We start from the raw sequence: 22287 nt of genomic DNA on the forward strand, positions 1-22287 counted from the left end.
GTGGGAATATGCCTAGCATGATTGATTGACAAGAAGGCCAGCAGAACTACAGCAGTGCAAGAGGACAAGAGTGTGGCTGTGTTTGACTCAAGGAAGATGCAATCTCCATTGTTTATAAAGTATATTTCCCCCAAAAAGTTAACATGCACTCAACTCTGTCCCAGTGTAAAGTCAGACAGTGGGCAAGCCAGAAAGCTGTCTCTGTAACCTGTGTTGCCTAATAACTTTGATTGCTATTTTACAAGTGGCTTTGTTCTCTTCTTAGTGCAACAGCAAGTCTAATTTTTCAGATCAAAGAACTGTCAGTAGCGTAATTGCTCAGGAAAGTATTTTTAGCAAGGCTTCATCAAAACAATAGTGCGTGTACACTTCATGCGCTGGTAGATAGGTTCTAAGGCTGGCAGGCTGCTTCTGTGTCTCCAGGTCTCAAAGAACAAGTAAGCCCATTTCTTGGAGATGATCACAAGTTCCTGTTTTAGGTGTTAGATGTGTATAAACAGGTCACACCCCACCCTCACCAGTGACACAGACCTAGACCCTCTCTGTAATAGACCGAGCCCTTTCTCATCTCTCCTCCACACTACAGTTTTACTGCAGTCACAGATTACAAAGAGGTAGGCTCCCAAGCTTTCAAGGTACTCTATCTTCTCATTAGGATGATTATAATGTATTGTGCAATGTGCACCATTTTGCAAAACTGATGTAGAATTATCAACATTTCTCCCCTCAGGGCTTTGAGCCACGGAGGACCGGATTTACGCCTTACTCATTTCTGTATTTTCAGCTCCAAGTGAGAGAGATAATACCAATATTTTGCTTTTCTTCTGCTTCAAAGTCTCTGAAAGGATGACACTCCCAGTGTCCTCAATGAATAACACCATGAAAGTTGCTCTTGCTAATGAAATATCAACCAGTTACTTCAGGTAGAGACCAAAGTAAGAGTCATGTGCAAGGCTCTATTGCTTTTGACATTTAAGTCTCTGTGGAGGATAATGTCTTAGGATAGAAGCCAAGGCTGGTACATGGTGGGCAACTGCCCTCAAGAGAATGCAAAGGCAAAGTGTTCTGTGAGAAGCAAGCAAGTTTTATTAAGTTTGATGATGTTTTCTTGTGACAGCAAAACCTTTTCTACCCAGATGGACACAGCAACATGTTCGGAGTCTAACATGAATCTTAGGAAGAAAAAGAAAAGATACGGAAGAGGCCAAAGGGTGTGACTGGATTGGATGGCAGTGGGACAAGGAACAGGTACCAGACCATAGGACATCCAACCTGGATTGAAAGAAACAATGAACAAAACCATCAGCTTGCTTTGCACTGTCTTATGTTTGGCTTTTACTCCCAGAGCTAATTGCTTAGACAGAAGCTTCCATGTTTATTACAGTGATTAAGAAACAAAACTGGTTTTGAATTTTATAGCTTTACTTCTCACTAGAGTAATGCTTTCTTGTTTATGTCTGGTATCTAGGACAAAAGTCTTTATATAAAACCAGAAGGCTGAGAGTGTAACATTGAATGAACAGCCAAGACATCCGCTGTCTAGCAGAGACAGTTGTCCTTCAAGCCACTTAACAGTCCCCTCCCTTCCTTTTGAGGACGCTGTCTAAGTTTAAGGATGAAAGTAACCTAAGACAATTTAAAGGGAGACTGGATAGAGTGGGGGCTATTCTGATAGCCTGAACATGGCCATCATCCCAATTTCTGAAGAGGGCATCCAGAATCCCCACTCAAGACAAAAGAGTCTGAAGAAATAGGAGCACTGTGTGAGGAAACAATGAGGAGAGACTGTAGGGGCCTGATTCAGAAGAGGTACCAGGACAATAGCCCACCAGCAAGCTAGAGAGAGGAAGACAGGCAAACAGGGCTGACAAAGCCAAGGAACCAACCTGGGAACGGGGCAGCTCATCCAACAGAAATCTTCTACTACCAGAGTAAAACTAATGACAGGTTCCTCAGGACATCCTAAGGAGGGTGATTTGAGAACAAAAAGCTATCCTGATCTCCACCAAAAGGACCTCTTTCCTAGCCTGGGGATGGGTGGGATTCTCACTCGAAGCTAGAGAAGCAAACATGCAGATTAGCAAGTACCATCTCTATCCAGGGGAGGAAACTGGAAAGACAAGGCCTACTCTGATGCCTATTCCAGGTTGTTGACTACGTCTGGATTGAGCTACAATCCAGAATGGAAGCCACATCTGTAATCTAGACCTTAAGGCATACTGGCCATGAAAAGCTTAGGCCCAGGTAAGGTGGTATAAGCCTTTACTCCCAGGAGAAAGAGGCAAGCAGATCTCTGAGTTCAAGGCCAGCGTGGAATAGAGCAAGTTCCAAATCCCAGATGTGGTGGTACATATCTTTACTCTGGGCCACACCTTCTGCTGGAGGCCTACATAAAGACAACGGAAAAAGGAAGTGTTTGTTCTTCGCTTGCTTGTACTTACTTGTTGGAGCCTACTTCTTCAGGATTCCAGCTTACATGGACAACCAGCTGAAACACCTAACTATGTGGGACCGAGCAACTACTAGATTCTTAGACATCCCATTCACAGCTGCCCAATGTTGGGTTAGTTAGACTGCAGGTTGAAAGTCTTTCCAATAATTTCTCTTAACATATGGAGATATTCCATCAAGTTCTGTGACTCTAGAGAAGTCTAATACATCTTTCCACCTACCCACCCACCCAAAGTCTTCAACCATAGTGAGCAGAACATGGGCTCTTCCACCCCTACCATTTGCATGGGAGCCTGTCTCCTCTTGCCTACAGGCTCTCTTCTCTGGCAGACATGACCACTTCTTAGAAGACTTGATCTAAAAAAAAACAAAAAAACAAAAAACAAAAAAACAAAAAAAAACCTCCACCCCCTTCCTGGCAAACCTGAGCCCCTCTCTTCAGTACTACCAATGGCTTTTCTTCTCTGGGCAGTCAGCAACCAAGCTCTACTACAGAAATGACAAGAAAAAAAGAGAAACAGGCAAATGACAAGGACTATGTGTTTCAAGCTAGACACACTGAACAGCATGAGGTGATCTAGCATGATCTGCCTTGATTGTATGAAGTCCTACACCAGTCTCCCTCACATACAGTTTTTACAAATAAATGCACAGAAATTCATAAAGAGATAGAAAAATGTGCCAAAGTTGATAGCCTTCATAGTCTTTTGTTTTAGATATTGCAGAGATAACCCAGGTATAGTAGTGCTTGCCTGTAATTCAGGCACTTGGAAAATGGAAACAGAACTGTCAAGCTTCAAGGCCAGTCTCAAGTACAGAGTGAGTTTTGGGCCAACCTGGGCTACTTAAGAGCTGTTCTCAAAAATGCAAAGTAAAACAAAACAAACAAAAACATGTAGCAACAGAAGCTGAACCTAGTGGTATGCACCTATACTATAATTTGAGCACTAGTGGCCAAGAAGAGAAGGATCATGGCCTGGGCTACATACTAAGACCCTGTCTCAAATATAGTAATAGAAATTTGAGGAAAAAAATGAGGCCTTATTTTGTCTTTGAATATTTCATTTACCAGGGCAAGCTATCCAGATGTTGGTATCAGCCTTTACTTTTTAAATATTAGTTATAAAAACTAAGAATTAGCCTCAACCTGACATGAGCTTTCAATATAAAAGAACTGATAAACACACAGAATTGGTAATTGTGGTCCTGTCTTGTGGTGAGGCTAGTGAAGAAGATGATTTGGCAGAAAGCCAGAACCCTGAAAATATTTTTTCAGCTCATCAACACACCCACCCCTGGAACCCACGGGCAAAGGAACCAAAGGTGTAATTATTCCATTCAACTGCTTGTTACCTTGCAAATGTAGTTTTGGCAGGCATTTCAGAACATGTTCAATACACAGTGACAAAATTCTGCAAGATCAAAGCCCCACATAAAGGGTTCAGAGCTCCTGTGCACAGGCCGAAAGGGCTGAGGTGTCTGGGAAAGAAGCAGTAGCGAAGAGGCTGCACAGATATCCCTCCTCAGTCGATGCCACTCATCCTGGGCCCCAGCCACATGAGGTCACACACAGGCATGATAGAAGGATGGTAAGTGGTTCATACTCCAGCACTGTAAGGGTCTTTTTCACAATCCTTCATGGGAGAGCCTGAGTGGCTGATTCAAAGAATGAGTGCTCTCTTCACTCTCCTCTATATCTTCCACACCTTTCTCTAGCCAATGCCCTCTGTGTCCATGTGCTTCTTCCTGCTCCGGCCACACCTTCTCACTGTCATACTTCCCAATGACACAGGCTCATGAAGAAGCTGTAACTCCTCTCAAAATGAAGCCCACCAAATGCATTCCAGCCTGGCTCAGATACTGCCCAGATCATGACTGAGCTCACTAGGACCCTGAAAAACACAGCCCTCACATATATTAAAATGATTTTCAGTGTTTGGGGAGGGGGGGCATCCCAGACATGCTGCTGCCACAGATGGTCAGTCTCTATGGCTCCGTGTAAGAAGGATTTGGAGGAAGAGATACCCTGACCCTTCCCTTACAGATCCCTCACTGATGGAACCTAGCGCAAGGTCAGAAGCAAGGCAGTGGTGTTTTGGTTCTGTTAATTCAGTAGTAGTCATAAACAGAAAGCCAATGGGCTCCTGGCCTCAGCCACATGCTGATAGAGGTTAGCAGATTTTTGAGGCCTTTGAGACCAGCTCAGTTGTTGTCATTGCTGATGTCACTGTGACAAAATACCTGAATAACATCTTGGAGGAAAGACTCATTGAAGCTCAAGGCCACAGAGCAGAGCCCTCTGCCTTTGTGGGGAGAAGGAAGCCATGATGGAGTAGGGTGGCTCACTTGGCAGAAACAGAATGTTTATGCTGACAACTGCCTCTTTCTTCTACTTTCATTCCATCTCCCCCTCCCAAACCCCTCTCCACCTTCCATTCCCATCCCCCCAGTCACATCCTCTCACCCCCTCCATGCAGTGCAGCCCCCTACCCCCATCTACTGGATAACGCTAGCCACATTCTGGGCAGGTTCTAGCCCTCAGATAATGCTCTCAGAAAAGCTTTAAGTTCCTTGACTGATTTCCTCAGAGCTTCCCAATCAACCATCTGATCTATCAGAATGAAGCACCCAACAGAGCACCTGAGTATGTACCTGGGATCACCTGGAACTTGCCAAAAGGCACATAGGGTCCCATCCACCATCTGTTGAATCAAACCTCAACTTTCCTACAAGATTTTCACCACCATAACCATTAAGAACCCTTTCAGTTTTCCAAAGGCACTAACCACAGTCTCCCTAAGTCCTGTAATTTTGGACAGTGATGGTGCTAACAGCAACCACAGAAGCAGCAGCTCACACTCTTTGGCTACTACACAGAACCAGCGGGCACCAGCTCTGATCATGGATGCTGACACACACTGGGCAGTTCAGAAACCCACTGCAGCATCTGCAGAAGGAATCCCTGATCGCAGAGCTACAAGGAAACTAACACATGTAAATGGAAAGTACTTTACAGAAAACAGCAGAGTGAGTCCCGAACATTGACAGACAGAACATGCTGGCTGCTTTCGAAGGTTTCATTTGATTTATGACAGTAAGGTAAGGCAAGTGTTGTGGTACAAGTCTGTGATCCAGCACCCAGGAGGCAGAGGCAGGATGGTTGAGATATTAAGGTAGACTGGAATATGTTTAGGTGGCTTTTTCATTAATGGGTTATGTGACAAGAATAAAGGGGATTATAAAAGTTTTACCATGTGCTGCCTGAAATGTGCTAAATTTGCCAAGACAGATGAAAGGAAACATTGATGCTGAGTTGAGGCTAAGAAAAATGTCTTCCCCAAAAGAAGAGACTGCTGAATCTGGGAAGACTGTATCAGCAGGTAACTGCACTTGCTGTGCAAGCATTAGGACCTGAATTCAAATTCCCAGTGTTCAGATAAAAAAAACTGGCATGTCCATATCTATGGATAATATCAGAGCTGTAGAGGGTGGGGACACTGGGACCATAGCTACCAGTTCAGTCAAAGACCCTGTCTCGAGGAAATATGGGAGAGAGTGAAAGAACAGGACATCTAGGCATGTATACCAATTCTCATGTGTGTGTACATGTCATATGTACACTCACACACATAAACACACTAAAGAAGAGGAAAAGGTCACCTGTAAGACCCTATCAAACAAAGAAAAGGACCACCACCAAGTCCTCTTCTGACATCTCTCCTACAGTTCCATAGGTTATGTAACCAAAGGAGCAATCTTCTAGAAAAAGATTTATGTTCCTTCATTTTACTGGTTGGTTTTTGTCAGAAACCTAGACATATCTGGGAAGAGGGACTCTTAATTAAGGAACTACCTCCAAGTTTGTAGGGCATCATCTTAATTAGCAATTGAAGTGGAAGGGCCCAGCCCTTGGGTGGTGCCATCACTGGGCAGATGGTCCTTGGCTGCATAAGAAAGCAGTCTGAGTAAGCCATGAGCACCAAGCTTATAAGCAGCACTCCTCCATGGCTTGTGCTTCAGTCCTGGCCCTCAGATTCCTGTCCTGCTTGAGTTCCCATGATGGACTTGAAATGTAAGGTGAAATAAATCCTTTCCTCCCCAAGTATTTTTAGTCATGATATTTTATCAAGGCAATAGAAACCCTAACCAGCCCCTGAATTAAAGAGGTCATAGAGAAAACTTGAGGTTTTGCACCATGTAGCAGGGTCAGAATCCCTGAAGAGAGCTCTGAAGAGGCTATTGGTAACAGTGAAGTCCATTTGCAGCAGAGACCTAACTTTTTGGAGATGCCAGTATCCTGGGAATCAAGGGCACCACTAAGGGCAGCAACAGTTATGGAATTGAACTGACCTAAGTCTGTGGAACAAGCTGTATGTGCCGTGGTTGGCATGGCCAGACATGGAGTTGTCAAAGCTCTTTGGAGCTCAGAGATTTGTGAGTTGGTCATAGAAGTCTTACACTGAGCCTAATACTGTTGAGATTTGGGTTTTGCTTTGATTCAATCATGACTATTCCCTGGTTATTCCCTCTTGGAAAAAAGAAATACTAAACATATTTAATTTTATAAAAGCCCATGGTTAACAGATTTTTGATATTTTAGAGTCTAAACTTTTATAGAAATGTTAGACTTTTTTAAAAAACTGAACTTTTAAGTATTGAAAATTTTATGCTGTATACTTCAAAAGTTATGTTATGATATTAATATGCAATCCTGTGGATGAACAGTAAAGGAAAGGTAACAGTTTGATAACTGATGTGTTTAATATATCAGGTTAACAAGGGGTTGACTGTGCTAGTTGGTTTTTGACACAAACCTAGACATATCTGTGAAAAGGAAATATTAATAGTGAAAATGCCTCCATGAAATTGCCCTGTGGGCAAGTCTATAGGCCATTTTCTCGATTCTCTTAATGATTGCTGTAAGAGGGGCCAACTCACTGTGGGTGGTGCTATCCCTGTGGTCCTGGGGTCTATAAGAGAGCAGGCTGAGTAAGCCACAAGGAACAAGCCAGAAAGCTGCACTCCTCTATGGTTTCTACTTCAGCTCCTATCTCCAGGTTCCTGCCCTACAGGAGTCTCTGCACCGACTTCCTTCAGTGATGGAACATGACTTTGAGAGTTGCTTTTGCTTGTGGTCTATATCATGGTATAAACCCTAAGTCAGCGACTTGACCCTTTCATTTTCAGGTGGTCCTTCTCCAGTGTCTATCTTCCTGCCTTCCTTGACAGATGAGGTGAGTACTAAACACTCCTTTTTCTATTTGTCTGAAATGCGCCCAAAGGTGGAGTTGGCATCTTCTTGTACAAAGACTGCTATTCCAACTTCAATCAGAAAAGGAGAAAAAAAAAATCCCTATTTCCCTATCATTCACTACCTTACAGAACATAGGTATGTCTCTAAAAACAGAAACTCAAGTCATTTGACTTAATCTAGGTCACTCAGACACTAAGTGACAAATTTGTAGAAACTATGTTCTCTGCTGTACCATAGACAATTTGTATTTTGTCTTCGTCACACACAGCTTCTTTAATGTAAATTTGTGAACGAAATCCCATACCTACACATGAGTCCACAGCACAGTCTGATGTGCAAACTACTTGCAATATTTGTTCATTAGTGTAAATATCTGGAAGTGATAAGCCATCCACTTCCTCCAATAGCAACACAAGAGAAAAACAAATTTACAATCAGCACGGAAGCCATATGTATTGGGCAACCACAAGTGTTTGCCCTACACCTCATAACAGCTTCAGGTAAATGATTTGACAAGGTCGCGCTCAACCGAACAAAACGACCCATGGGGCTGGCGTTTAAGTTGCCAAACTAGTTAGGGAAGAGTACAGGAAGAAAAGTCCTACCATGGAAAAGCCCTGCTCTCAGGACTTTTCCTTTTATTAAAACCTGATGTGCTCACTGGAGATCCTAAATCTTGTTTTCTCTACAGACAATATAGACAGAGCACAATGAAAAGCACAAATGTGAGAAGCAAGGAGCCAGCATTCCGTGAACAGAACAGATAAACACAGGAAGGATCCCAAGTCACCTCCTGAAAGACCTGTAGACTTGACTACACAAATTACAGGGACGGACACAAGGACAAGTCTAAATCTCCTGTCAAAGGAATGAGGTTTAGGAAGCCTGGAAGAGAGACATTAACTTTTAAATTATACTTAATTTCTTTAAAAAAAAAACAATAAAATAAGCTGTGAGGAAGCCAATAATATTTCAGCTTTATATTATTCACACAAAAACATGTATACACACATATTTTTCTTTTTGTTTTGTTTTGAGACAGGGTTTCTGTGTAACAGCACTGGTTGTCCTGGACTCACGGAGATCCTCCTGCCTCTACCTCCTGAGCACTGGGATTAAAGACTTACAGCTCCACACCCAACTAAATACTTTTTAATTTCCCCTTATTAGAATTTTATTTCTTTACTTTTAACATAAATTATTGTTAGCTGTTATAAGAAATTTTTCAGTTTATTCCCTCTTGAGATTTAAATCATTATCTAAGCAATATCAGCATTCAGTGCTCATAAAAATTGTTAATTGTGGAGCTTGAGAGATGGCTCAGCAGTTAAGAGCACTGGCTACTCTTCCAGAAGACCCAGGTTCAATTCTCAGCACCCATATGATCTGCAACTCCAGCTCCCAGGGAGGGGTCTGACACCCTCACACAGACATACATGCAGGCTGAACACCAATGCACATAAAACAAAAATAAATAAATCATTTTAAAAAGAATTGTTAATGGAGTCTTAATGTTATATATTTCATATATACACAAATACAGATTTATTTTTTAGTTTCATGTACCATTTTAATGCTGTAAGATACACTGACATTTTTACAAACTATGCAGTTTTTTTCAATGAAAACATGCCTTGCTATAATTTTTTATTTTGTGACCTTATAAAGGTGCAGCTTTAATAATGACTGGCAGCAACAGTGTTCCTTGAAATGGTCATATTAATGCTAGGATACAGTGGTAAAATAGAAACGTGAGAGAGATTAGCTAAGAAATGCATCGTGTAGGACGAGTGCACAGAAAGCCTTGTAGGCTGTCTGTGGCTCATGGAGCCAGACTTCCTGCTGCAATTTTGACTCCTATACTTTCTGAGTGATCTTAGGCAATTTACTTACCTTCTCTCTGTGCAATAAGGCATTTTGTCCCAGGAAACTGTTACTAGAATTGAGTTACTGTTCTTAAATTTCTTCAAACAACTCTACTTTGTGAGATGGTACATGAGGATTTGTTAAATAACAGTATCTACAGTCGTCCCCGCCTGAAGCTTTTGCTACAGACACGAACAATCTCTAGTCAACAAACTGATAAAGCATTTTAGCATGTGATAAAAAAAATTACCAAAATATTTGTTCACAACTGAATGATAGCATACAAATAATGTTTAGAGGAAGGAAAGATAACAAATAATGCAATTATAAACCATGGCACTGCTGTCTGAAAGTTAGGAAGACCTTCAAGCCAGGGTCTGAGTATCCAAGACTTTGAAATAAGATGCATTTCCCCCACTGTGCTTTTAGTTTTTAGTCAGCATCTCATGTAGTCCAGGCTCTCTATGTAGCTGAGGATGATCTTGAACTCCTGATTCTCTTGCCTCTGCAGCCTCAAGCCACCTTCCCCCAGAAGCTCTTTTGATTTCTGAATCCCTAGGATTCATCTTGTCCTAAAAGAGACTTTCACTAGATAATCATCTGATATTAAAAAGTGAACATGGCAAACATAAATTTCTTTAACCATTTTATGTATACATCCTCAATTATTTTTATTTTAAGTGGTTCAGTGACTTTATGACCACACTTCTAATCTCCTAATAGAAATTTCATCTGCCTTTTTTAATTTTAAAGAGAGCTGAGTCTTGACATATGGGCTAGACCACTTCCAGCCCCAGCTCCTGAATTCACACTATTCATTCCCCAGCTTCCCCCCTCACCAGCAATTGGAGACTACAGACATGTGCCTACACCTTCAAGTTTCTGAAGTCTCAAGCTTGTTGTTATTATGTAAATTCTAGGTTATAAGAAATTTGCTTTCCTTCTTCTCCCCATTTCTCATATAGGCTGAAAGAGACTCTAGCTTGCTTTCTAAATCTCCCCATGGATACTGTGGCACAAAGCTAAGAACAGGAGCGCTACTGGAATGTGACTCCCAGACGTCACCATCTAGGTGGCAGCTATTCTGATGAAGTGGCTGGCTATTCCATCTGTGGAAATCAGCACCCACTCCTGGGGCCACCACTGAGGGCTGGGAAGAAAATGGCTGACACTTTTACTAAGGCTTGAAGTATTCCATGCAGCTCTTATCTAATTTGCCTGGTGTTATGATTTTTAAGTCTTCCCCTGTGACAATGGAGAAAGGCTGCTTTGGAATCAGTCACAGGTGCAGTCACCTCTGCTGTTTCCTCACTGGGTAGTTACAGGAAAATTCTTACCCTCTCTGGCCCATATTTACACACAGGTGAGCGTGCCTAATCCCCTCAAGGGGATTGAGGTTGTAATCCACAACATACTTGTGAGCTTTGCCTTTGTATCCCCATTTATGAATGATTTATCATAATACTGGCCACACATACATGCATGAAAAACCAAGTTATTGACTCTGATTAAATTTTCAAATCCTTACAAAAAGCTTCCAGATCTCATATCACCATGGAATTACCAGTATTCATAGTAAGGGTTGTTATTCAATATTGAATAAAAAAAATTTTTTTAAATCACAAATATTTCAAGCCTTTACCAGTGACTTAGTTCCTGCCTTTCCATCTATTTTTAGCTACACAAGTTACCAATTACTGCCAACTCAATTTAAGAGACAAGGCAAGTGTGAAATTTTGTTACGCTACCAAGACTTAGACACCACCTAAAATAGTCACTTTATGTTAGCGTATCACATTTTTAAAGAGACATTCAACTTGACATTGAATACAAAAGTAAAAAATTTTTGTGCCTATAGTTTCATAAAGACATTTATAAGAGGTAATTTACCTAGAATAAGCATCTAGCCAAGGAAGAAAAAAAAAAAAAAAAAAACAGAAAACTCAACCCCAGTGTTCCTAGTGTTTTGTCTACACTGTATTTGTACTCAGAAATCTTACCAAGGATGATAGAGGCTCCAGGATTCAGGGGTACATCTCCTACAAGAAGACAGGATAGTGGTGCTACCACACTGTCTTGGTCCCTTTTCAATCACAGTGATAAAACATCATGATCGAGGTGACATACCAAAGAAAGCATGGTTGAAGGCCTACAGTTCCAGAGGATTAAGAGTTCATGATGGCAGAGCAACGGCAGGACAGCTGAGAGCTCACATCTGGTTTGTTTTTGTCTGTTTGTTTGTTTGTTTGTTTGTTTTAATTTATTGAAAAGGGAAGTAAAAACACTTAATGATAAAATTAAAGATTTACATGGAAAATATTTCAGATAAACACGTTAAAATTGACAATTTTCATGAAAAATTAAAGAGTAAAGTGGTAGACATGTAAAACATTGTTAAATTAATTGAAATATGGGATAGAAACATTTTATGATAGAATTGAAGATTTACGTGGAAAATATTTCTGAATTGTAGAAAAATGTAGAAAAACATGTTAGAATTGAAAATTATCATGGAAAATTTTATCTAGATATAATAATGGTAGGCATAAAAGTATTCCTAAGTTGATTGAAATTGGAATTATAAACATTTTCTGATAAGAGAGCTCACATCTTGATCCACATGCATGAGGTAGAGAGAGCACACTAGGAATGGCCGACATCTTCTGAAACTTCAAAGCTCACCCCCTGTGACACACCTCCTCAGAACAAGGCCACAACTGTTTCGTCCCAAATGGTTCCGCCAAATAGAAAGCAGAATTCAAACCTATGAGCAGATGGTGCCATTCTCACCCAAACCATTACAAACACCTTTGTTTTTCCACAACCAAAGTCTGTTGTAGGAGATGGAGGAACTTGAAAACACAGAAAGAAAGTAAACAAAGTGTTAATTTGCCATTGTGTTCTTGTACTAAAATGTGATGAAATTAAAATAGAAGAAACAAATCTACAGTTTCCTTCCTTCCCAAAAAAGTACTTTTAGGAATGACAACAATAGAGGATTTTACTGTGGTAGTGTTGAGTTTTGTTCTTACTGTCTCTGAGATGGGGTCCCACAGTAGCTCAAGCTAGCCTGGTGCTATGTAGCCTAGGGAAGCCTCTGCAGGCTTCCTGTTTAGCATCTCAAGCACTGGGATTGTAGATGTGAACCACTATGACCATCTGTTACTACAGAATGTTAGAACTGGTCCTTTGTTTCCATGGGGCTGGCCTCTGCAAATTCACCAACCACAAATTAAAAATAATTGGGGAATGAGGGGGGCCATACATACAAACTTTTTTTCTTCTTTGTCACGAGATTCTAAAATTCAACAAAAGAACTACTGGTGTAGCATTAGCATCATATTGGATCTCATAAGTAATCCAGATGACTTAAAGTTATGTGTGTAGGTTATGTGCAAGCACTGTTCCATTTTATGTAAGGGATATGAGTATCAGCAATTTGGTACCTATGAGAGGTCCTAGAACTAGAGTCCCTTGGATAATGGGGACCACGGTGAACTTTATCTGAAACTATGGTTAACAGAGTCTTAAATACTGGGGTTGAGCTAGCAGTCTGTCAGCAAGCAGATGCAAGGATGTCACGATCCTCAGGGAAGTCCACCACATGTTCTTCTTGTCTGCTCTGACTTGCCTTGCCTACAAGCCTCCACTAATGGTTTGGCTTTCTTACAGGATACCATGAACAGATAGAGAAGCTGGCCAAGGCATGAGGTTGACCTTTATTATGTAGGTAAGCCTGACGATTATTTTTTCTTCTTTGTTCAGAACATTCTGATGGCTATTTTAATTCTGGCAAGTATTAGTTACCATTCACTCACACCCGTAATGTTTCCTCCACTCTCCCTGGCCCATACCCAAATAGGTCAGGGAGAGCCTGTTTGTGCTAAATTGAAAGAAAAGTTAGTCTGGCTTTGTACCAATTTGTTGAGCATTCTCGGAGTGGCAAGGTGCTACCGGCGAGTCCCATAAGCTGTGGCAGTTTACAGAGCCTTTGTACTTTCTGCACTAGAGAGCTAGACAATCCACTCAAAACTCAATGTCCCATGGGGCCTGGCTTGCCTGGATTCAAACTTCCCTCCCTCTTTCCACCTACACAATCTGAGATCTTGGGCAAGCCACCTCTGTGTGTCAGTTTTTACGTCTGTGAAATGTGCATAGCCACATCTAACTTACAAGCCTGTTGCAAGAGCTGAATGAAGGTATATGCATGATGCATGATACACGAGTCTCTGAATTTAATATAAGGACAAAGAACAAATCATATTCTCAGCTTATAAGACACATGTTTAAAACAAGTATTAAATGAATATACTGGTCTAGTATGGAACAGCTTATTTCTCAATCAGTGAAGACAAGTTTCTGGCAGAGGCGGATGTTGAGTCACACCCATAGTGCTCCAGTTTGGACAGAGGAAAAGGGTCACTCTGTTTCTCTTCAAGAGTATGTCAGCCCAGGGAGATTGCTCACGCCTGCACTCTCAGCATTTGAGAAGCTGAAGTAGGAAGATGCCACATGTTCAAGACCAAGCTGTGAGACACAGTGGGTCCCAGGCTGACCTTATCCCTCAATTTAAAAGGGGAGGTGGGGTGGACACAAGTAGTCCTTTCTAGTTTTTGTTCTTCTATTCTGCATCTGCCACAGGGCCACTAGCTAGTGAAGTGTAGAAAGCAAAAGGAGTCACAAGAGGAAAGTAAGCTACCTGAAGTGAAAGCCAAAGGCTGAGCATCTCTAGAGGGCCATGGTGAGCTAAGCGTAACTATAGGACCACAGTGGAGAGTCCATCACTGTAGGACTATGGTGAAGAGTCCATCACTATAGGACCATGGTAAATAGTCCGTCACTATAGGACCATAGTGAGGACTCAATTGTGAAAGCCAGTCACTGAGCATTACCAGAGGACCATAGGAAAGCATCCATTGGGAAAGCCAATGGCTGAGCATGACTAGAGGACTACAATTAGCTGATCACCACTAGAAAAGCATGATGAAGCCAATGGTTGAGCATCACTAGCAGACATTGTTGTCCACTGTGAACAACTGAGTCAGCTACCTACTGTAAATAAAGCATTTGAAGATAAAGAAGAGCATCCCTGAGTCTAAGAGGAAACTTCCCAGTAGCAAAACCCAAAATATGTTACCTCCAGCATCTGACAGCATATAGAGAAAGATGAATAGGTGGTCATCAACACCTATTTTATATCAATCTTGGAAATAGCCTGGTTAGAAATAACTTTAAAGAATTTCAAAAATTAAGGTAGATGGCCGAGACCAAGAGGAAAAAGGGATAGATATCAAAAGCAAAACACAGGGGAAATGAACCATTTTTACTAATAAGTTTTTTTTTTAAAGATCAGTGATCCTTGGACATATGGCTAGTTTCAAGTGTGAAAGAGAAAATGGGCATGACAAACCAAAAAGTAAAAAGGCTTCTGAGTCTACTGAGACCATATGCTAAGTATGGAGGAGACAACAACAGACTGGAATAAATGCATTAATTCCTAATGACACTTAAGAAAAGAACAACTCTAGTTATCTTAAGAAAAGAACAACTCTGGTTATTGGTGAAGGTTGATAGTACATTGAAGCATTACTATGAAAAATAATAAATGAGAAAAATAGGCTCTCCCCTTCTTTCCTAGGCAGCCTGAATACCAGAAAATCCAAATAATTCCTGATAAAATGCTCTTACAAACACTGTTCCAAATAATAGGTGCAACAGGAATGATGAATTTAGACTGTCAATACGTTTGTACCCCCTAATGAAGATGACCTCAGGAATTAAGAAACTAAAACCATTAGGTGAAAGATGGAAGGTAAAGTAATACCATCTGAGTCAATCAGTCAGTCCTCATTACTCAAAAAGACATCCTGACATAACAGCATCACGAAATGACATGGACACCTAGCACAGTACTATCCAAAAACGTATGTGCTTTTGAATTTAGTCAAGCCTCCATATGGAATTGTCAGTTTATAGGAATGGAAGAATGGGTTAACTAACACCCAGAAAGTAGGACTGAGTTCTGGACTAAGGATCCAACTTGTCCTGCAAATCAATATCATTAAAAAAGGAGGTGGAGTCTATTATAAAATAAAATAGACTTAGGAGTTCAAGAATCAAAATCAACATGCGGCACCATTTAGTTTTCTGATTCTAATAATAACAACTAGAAAGGCATCTTCAGGAGGATTTCTATGTAGGAATTGTACTAAGAAATGCTAACTGTTCTAGGAACGGAAAACGTCACAAGTGTTTTGTTTTGTTTGTTTGTTTGACTTGTTTTATTTTAAGTAGGAGTGCAGAACTCACTCTGTAGCCAAAGCTTGCAATCTTGACAGACTGTGTTCTACATAAGCTACCATGTTGGCACAGAGGAGGGTGCTGGTGGCTGTAATGTCCTTATCAAACGTCAGGTGCAATTCTTATTAAATAACTCAGAGGTTTGCTTTAAATTATACCAGATACAACCCCCTCCCCATCCTACCCCTAATCACAAATGAAACAATATTGGTAAAATGGGACTCCAGAGTACTTTGTGTTGCCATTGATGTTTAAAAATGTTTCCATAGCAAAATGTAGCAATAGTAAAAAGTACCAAGTCTCCCCACAAAGCAAACCTTAGCGTTTGCTCTTCTTGTCCAAAGAAAGTGCAGTCTTCTTAATGAGTATGCACAGTGAGTTCAATACCATTAGAAACAAAAGAACAGAGGAACCAGGGGACCAAGGAACTGTGCTGCATTAAACAAATGACAGGTTAACTTGTGTCAGTAAGAGACAGTCTATAATGTAGTGGACTGAACTACTATATATATTCAGTCTATAGAGAACTGAGGTGATGTTGGATGGTCTCAAACTGTGGGAGTCTAAGACAACAAAGACAACAGCATATAATCTACTAGGTCAGATCTTAGAATGATTTGACCTCTTCACCAATAGTGGAATACTCAGACCTGCTTTGTTCCCAGCGAACTTCTTTTAACGGAGATCACTCAGCTCCAGTCTGGAGATACGGCCTCACAGGTTTCATGAGTCTCTGAGCCATGGTGCCTTTACATTAATATCGATGTCCTAATCAAGGGGGCTACCCAGTTAATATCAGATGTCCATCACCTGCTAATCAGCCTGGGATATATTTTACTATTTCTCTCTTCCTCTCAAACCCCTTCTTAGGGACCATTTAAATCTTCCATTACAATTTTTATGTTGAAGCTCAAACCCTTACTGTGATGGTATATGGGAATCTGGGGTGGGGGAAAACTGTGATGGGGACTTTAGCAGTATTTAATTATATTTGGTTGTAAGGGTGAGGGCCTCATGATAAGATTAGTGGCTTTATAAATAGAGGACAAGATTGTCCTTTGATCCTGCTGAAGAAAGGCCACAGGAATGGATAGAAGAAAATGGGCCCCTGCAAGGCAGACAGAGTCCTGTACAGAAACAAAACTAACCTGAACAGAACTTGCGTTTGCCAGCTTTCATAACTGTGCGGAAATAAACATCTCTTGAGGCCATCAAGTTTAGGGTATTGTGTTACAGTGTCTTGAGCTACCTGACACAGAAATACATGATTTTACTTTGTTTTCCCTTCTTTCAAACTCCTTCCTATCCCTTTGACAAGGAGGATTACAAAAGTCACAACAGTAGTTGTTCTAGTTAGTGCTTTTCAACAGGACAACCAAGTCATCTGGGACTCTCAACTAAGAAAGGGCCTCAGTCAGATGGCCTGTAGGCAAGTCTGCAGGGCATTTTCTTGATTTGGTGACTGAAGTGGGAGGGTGATGCCTACTCTCAATAGTGACACCCTGGGCAGGCTGAGCAAGCCACGGTGAGCAAGGTGAGCAATCAAATAAGCAGCACTCCTCCATGGCTTCTGCTTCACTTCCTGCCTCCAGGCTCCTCTTTTGAATTCCTCCCCCAGCTTCCCAGTTGATAGACTGTAAGCTATAAGATGAAGTAACCCTTTCTTCCTCAGGTTGCTTTTGGTTGTGTTGTTTTATCAAAGCAAGAGAAACTAAAATAGTCTCCCCCAAAGCAAAAGGAGGGAGAAACTGATGTAAAGTGGGAGTTTCCAACAGGGGAAAACTTAAGACTCAATCTTTTAAGAGAGACACCCATTTAAGCTCTTAAAGAACTAATACGATGTATCAAAGTAGGTTGTTTGGAGGGCCCATATACAGAGTAGTTTGAAAGTTAGGGTCAGTCTGCACACTGACAGGGCAAATTTATCATCCCAGGCAGCAAAAGACTAGAGTCCCTGTTAGATGAATGCTGCAGATGGATCTGTGCAGAAACTTGGACAATTTCTGTCACAGACTGCCCGGCTGCCAATGTCTTCAGTATTCTGTGCAGTGGAAGAGTAACTGACAAGGATAATAGGAACACAATTTGACCTACTTTCCTCTAGATTCTTGCAAAGTCTATAATTCTGGATCTTATGTTTATTTAGCCACTTGAAGACACACTTCCTGCCTTTCTTTATAAGCAATCCTATGTGCCACCCATCAAGATTACTGTGTGGACTGGATGGAGTTTGGGGAATCTTATGAAAGAGTAGGGGGAAGGACTGCAGAACCAAAGGAGATAGGAACTCCACAGGAAGACCAAGAGAATCAGCTAACCTGGACCCTTGAAGCTCTCGGAGCTGAACCATCAACCAGAGAAGACACACACAGGCTAGATCTAGGCCTCCCAGTGCATATGGAGCCGATGTGCAGTTTGGTCTTTACATGGATCCCAAAAACTGGAGAGGGGGCTATCCCAAAAGCTGTTGCCAGTCCCTGGGATATGTTCTTCTAGCTGGACTGCCTTATCTGGCTTCTGTGGGAGAGGATGTGCCTAGCTCCTCAGACACTTGATGTGCCAGGGTTGGGGGATACCCAGGGGAGCCCACCCACTCAGAGGAGGGGGGGGAGTATTATGGGAAGAGGTGATCAGAAAGAGGGCAGTATGTAACATGAATTTAAAAAACAAAGATTACTTGTGGGCGATTCTGAAACTTTTCTGGTGGCTGACTTAACAGTTATCTAATTGATCTAGAGAATCCTAAGAACAATCCTTTATGGTGGCCCCGAAGAAGAAAATACCTAGGAAAGTAAAACAGAGCTTGGAGAACAAGAACTGTAGCAATTCAGATCCTTTCCCATGCAAAACGAAGCCGCGACAGAACAAATGCTTCCTCAGCCCTTATGTTTCTGCAAGCCAGTAACACAGGAACTGTGTGAGTATCCAACTACTGTCTCCTTTCAAGACAGATAACTAAGACCTTTTAGTCAAAAAAATCATCAAAATTGTTACAATTTCTCAGTAAGTACTACATAAGGATCAAAATCATTTTCTTTATGAATAGGATGTACCAAGCTCTGCTGAGTAGGAAAAGTCAATGAGGGCTTTCTGGGGCATTCTGTGTGGCTTGAGGATCATCAGGAAGACAAGCAGGCCTTTTTAACATAAAAATCATGCCCGGCCTGCTCAGGTCGTGAGATGCATTTAGAACACAAGGAATGCTCCTTCACCAGGAAGTCATATCTGAGCACACCATCAGAAAGTCGATATTTGAGATTCCCGGGGGTCCGACCCTCTCCCGCTCTAGGGGGCGTCCCGGAGTACAGAGTGCTCCCAGTGCTAGAACTCGGAAGCTAGAAGCTCACCCAAGCTCTTCCAACTCCTAAGTCTCCCCATCAGCAGTGGCGGCTGCCAGGGCAGTCCCGAGGCCCAGACATTGCTGAGTCTTCCAAAACAAGCACACACGTCGCAGGCCACCTGCAAACAGAACCCGCTGGAGGCCTGAGACTTTCTGTGAGACAGGGCTTGTAGACTTAGTCACCGAACACCTGCAGCTTCCCCACAGAAAGCAGCAAAAAGCCCTTCTTCCTGCGATGCCCGGGCGCCCGGGTTCGCTCAGGTGCATCTGGGGGGAAGGGTGGCCGTCGCAGCCCGAGGGTAGCCCCCTAACCCCGGGACGTCCCGGGCCCCTCGCTAGTGGAGTCCTGCCACCTCCCCAACTTCCAGCCACGGCGTGGCGGGCCCGCGGGGCGGCCGAGGGCTCCACGTGCGCGCCTGGGCCACTCACCCGGGCCCCGGCGGCGCTCCGCTTCCTCCGCAGCGTGAGCCCGCTCCGCAGCAGCGCAGGCAGGTCCCTGAGGCGCGGCCGCAGAGACGCGGCGGACGGCTCGCGCTCCGGCTCCCAGGCGCTCGGGCTGCGGCGCAGGGGGCCGTCGACCGGAGCCGCCGAGGCCAGGGCTGGGCTCTCACAAGGCGGCTGCATCTTGACAGAGCCCACCGCCATTCTGATGCCCTGACGGTTGCGGCGGCGCCCGAGGCTGCTCTCCTCCGTGCTCGCCTCCGCGCCTTCGCTAGGCAGCGAGAGGGCGCGACTGCGGCTCCAGCGCGGGACGCGCTGCTAGCCGCTGCCCATTGGCGCGCGCCCGGCCCGGAGCTTCGGCCCTGCGCACCGCCCCGGCCCCGCCCAGGTGCTCCCCGCCCCGCCCCGCCGCTCACCTCCGGACGGGTGAGACACTCCCACCGCCCGCTGATGGGGCCCTGGAGCGCCGCGTGCTCCGAGCTGCACAGGTGCGCCATTCCCAGAAACCTTCTCCTGGCCCCATCCCCCGAGGCTAAAAAGTCCCTTTGCTCCAGCCAGGAGTGGCCTGGACTGCTACCCAGAAGGCACAGAGGTCCTCCAACCTCCCTCGCTATCCTAGCCCCACAGCACAGTCCTTATCCTAGAAACTGTTCAGAATGGGCTTCTTGGGACTTCATTGCCCACTCAGTGGCCCTGTAGGGACGCTCCTCATGAAAGGGAGAGCGGAGAAAACTAGTTGGTTTTGATGGGTGCTTAGCAAAATAGATGCAAGTCTGGTGGCCCGAAGGTGAATCTCTGTTAACAAGTTGGAACCTGACCTCCCTGGAAGCTTTCTGTGTGTGGTGAATGTGCTTGGTAAACTGTAAGGCTTAGCGCGTTGTGAATCACTGCTTATACAATTCCAGGAGGTAGGAATTATGGAGCGCTGAGTGGAACCCATTCCAGGAAGACCTTCAACTCCAAGAGACGGTGAATCTTCAACAAGGCTTTTGACCCCTCAGCACTAGGACCCTGAGACTCACTATTGGCCTATGACCACCAAGATCTGAAAAACCTTGTTCACATTTACACTTTTTTATTAGATTTTTCTTTATTTACATTTCAAATGTTATCCCCTTTCCTGGTTTTCTCTCTGAAAACACCCTATCCCATCCCCTCCTCCCCTTGCTCACTAACCCACCAACTCCCGCTTCCCTGTCCTGGCATTCCCCTATACTGGGGCATCGAGCCTTCTCAGGACCAAGGGCCTCTCCTCCTTTTGATGTCTAACAAGGCCATCCCTCTGCTACATATGCAGCTGGAGTCATGGGTCCGTCCATGTGTACTCCTTGGTAGTTTAGTCCCTGGGAGCTTTTGGGGGTACTTGTTGGTTCATATTGTTGCTCCTCCTATGAGACTTGCAAGCTCCTTCAGCAACTTGGGTTCTTTCTCTAGCTCCTCCATTGGGGACCTTGTATGAATACTTTGGTCCTTCTTAGAAGGGGGAACAAAAAAAGAGGGGGGACAAAATACCCATGGGAGGAGATACAGAGACAAAGTATGGAGCAATGACTGAAGGAAAGACCATCCAGAGACTGCCCCACCTGGGGATCCATCCCATATACCAAACCCAGACTCTATTATGGATGCCAACAAGCGCTTGCTGACAGGAGCCTGATATAGCTGTCTCCTGAGAGGCTCTGCCAGTACCTGACAAATACAGAGGTGGGTGCTCTTAGCCAACCATTGGACTGAGCACATTTACACTTTTAAAAATGACAAGTAAGGATACTTGACAAGGTTACTATTGTGTCTCTCACACAGCAGACGCTTGGCCAAGTGTACACAGAAATGTGGCCGAGTAGGGAGAGTGGAGATCTGCCCTTAAGAAAAGGGAAATTCAGCCTGGTGTAGATAAATACTAAGAGGAAATCAAGTAGTGCCTAAACTCTTGCTAATTGTCAAGCGAATGTGAATACTAACATCTCCTGGGAAGAGCAACCTAAGCCACGGCAGGAAGTCTCCACAAGACTTAAGGAAGTCTTAAAGCTTAGGGCCCTTCAACGAGACTTGAAATTGTGATTTCCAACTCTTACGTGGCTCACACAGAGCCAGAGGGAGTCTTTGGACACAGAGGATTCGTCCTGTTAGAGAAGGGTGATGTCATAATGAAGAAGTGGGGGGACGGGATAGAATTTGTGTTGTCCACTTACTGCAGAGGACTTACGTTTCATCACCTTAACCCATGTACGCACAGAGAAGGAGTCAGTAATGAGCTTTACAGTCTGTTATGGCCTCCAAATGTCGGTGATACAGATTTATCCAAGAATGAAACTCTACATCTGTATACAATATCGGACTCTCTTGATTTTTAGGTTAAAACATTTAGCCATTACATTGAGTTCTCAGACATGACCTATTTCAAACTCACAGTGATGTGCCAGCTAATGGGTTGGTACTTGGTTCACAGGAGTTCCCAGGACACTCCTAGTTAACATTCTGGTCTGTGGGGCCTTCTGCCAGCCATATCATCCCTGAGAAGTAACATTTGAATTATCTATGAATTCACTCTGCTACAGAAGAGATCACATATGTTCTGTCTCCTAGTTGACATTCTCCATCTTCACACGTGCTCACACAGATTTTTCCCCCTTTG

General features: G+C 43.3%; 1 protein-coding gene across 1 annotated transcript in view; it reads right to left on the reverse strand.

Moving 5' to 3' along the window:
- The window catches only part of Rapgef5 (Rap guanine nucleotide exchange factor 5), a 241449-nt gene extending 221470 nt beyond the window's left edge, over window positions 1–19979 (reverse strand). Inside the window, exon 1 of the mRNA XM_052184831.1 lies at window positions 19641–19979. Coding sequence (XP_052040791.1) covers window positions 19641–19856 — 216 coding nt within the window. The 5' untranslated portion in view covers window positions 19857–19979. The remainder of the gene's footprint in view (window positions 1–19640) is intronic.
- Between the last annotated feature and the right edge of the window lie 2308 nt (window positions 19980–22287).

This window comes from Apodemus sylvaticus, chromosome 6 (genome assembly GCF_947179515.1).
Source record: "Apodemus sylvaticus chromosome 6, mApoSyl1.1, whole genome shotgun sequence".
Lineage (NCBI taxonomy): Eukaryota > Metazoa > Chordata > Mammalia > Rodentia > Muridae > Apodemus > Apodemus sylvaticus.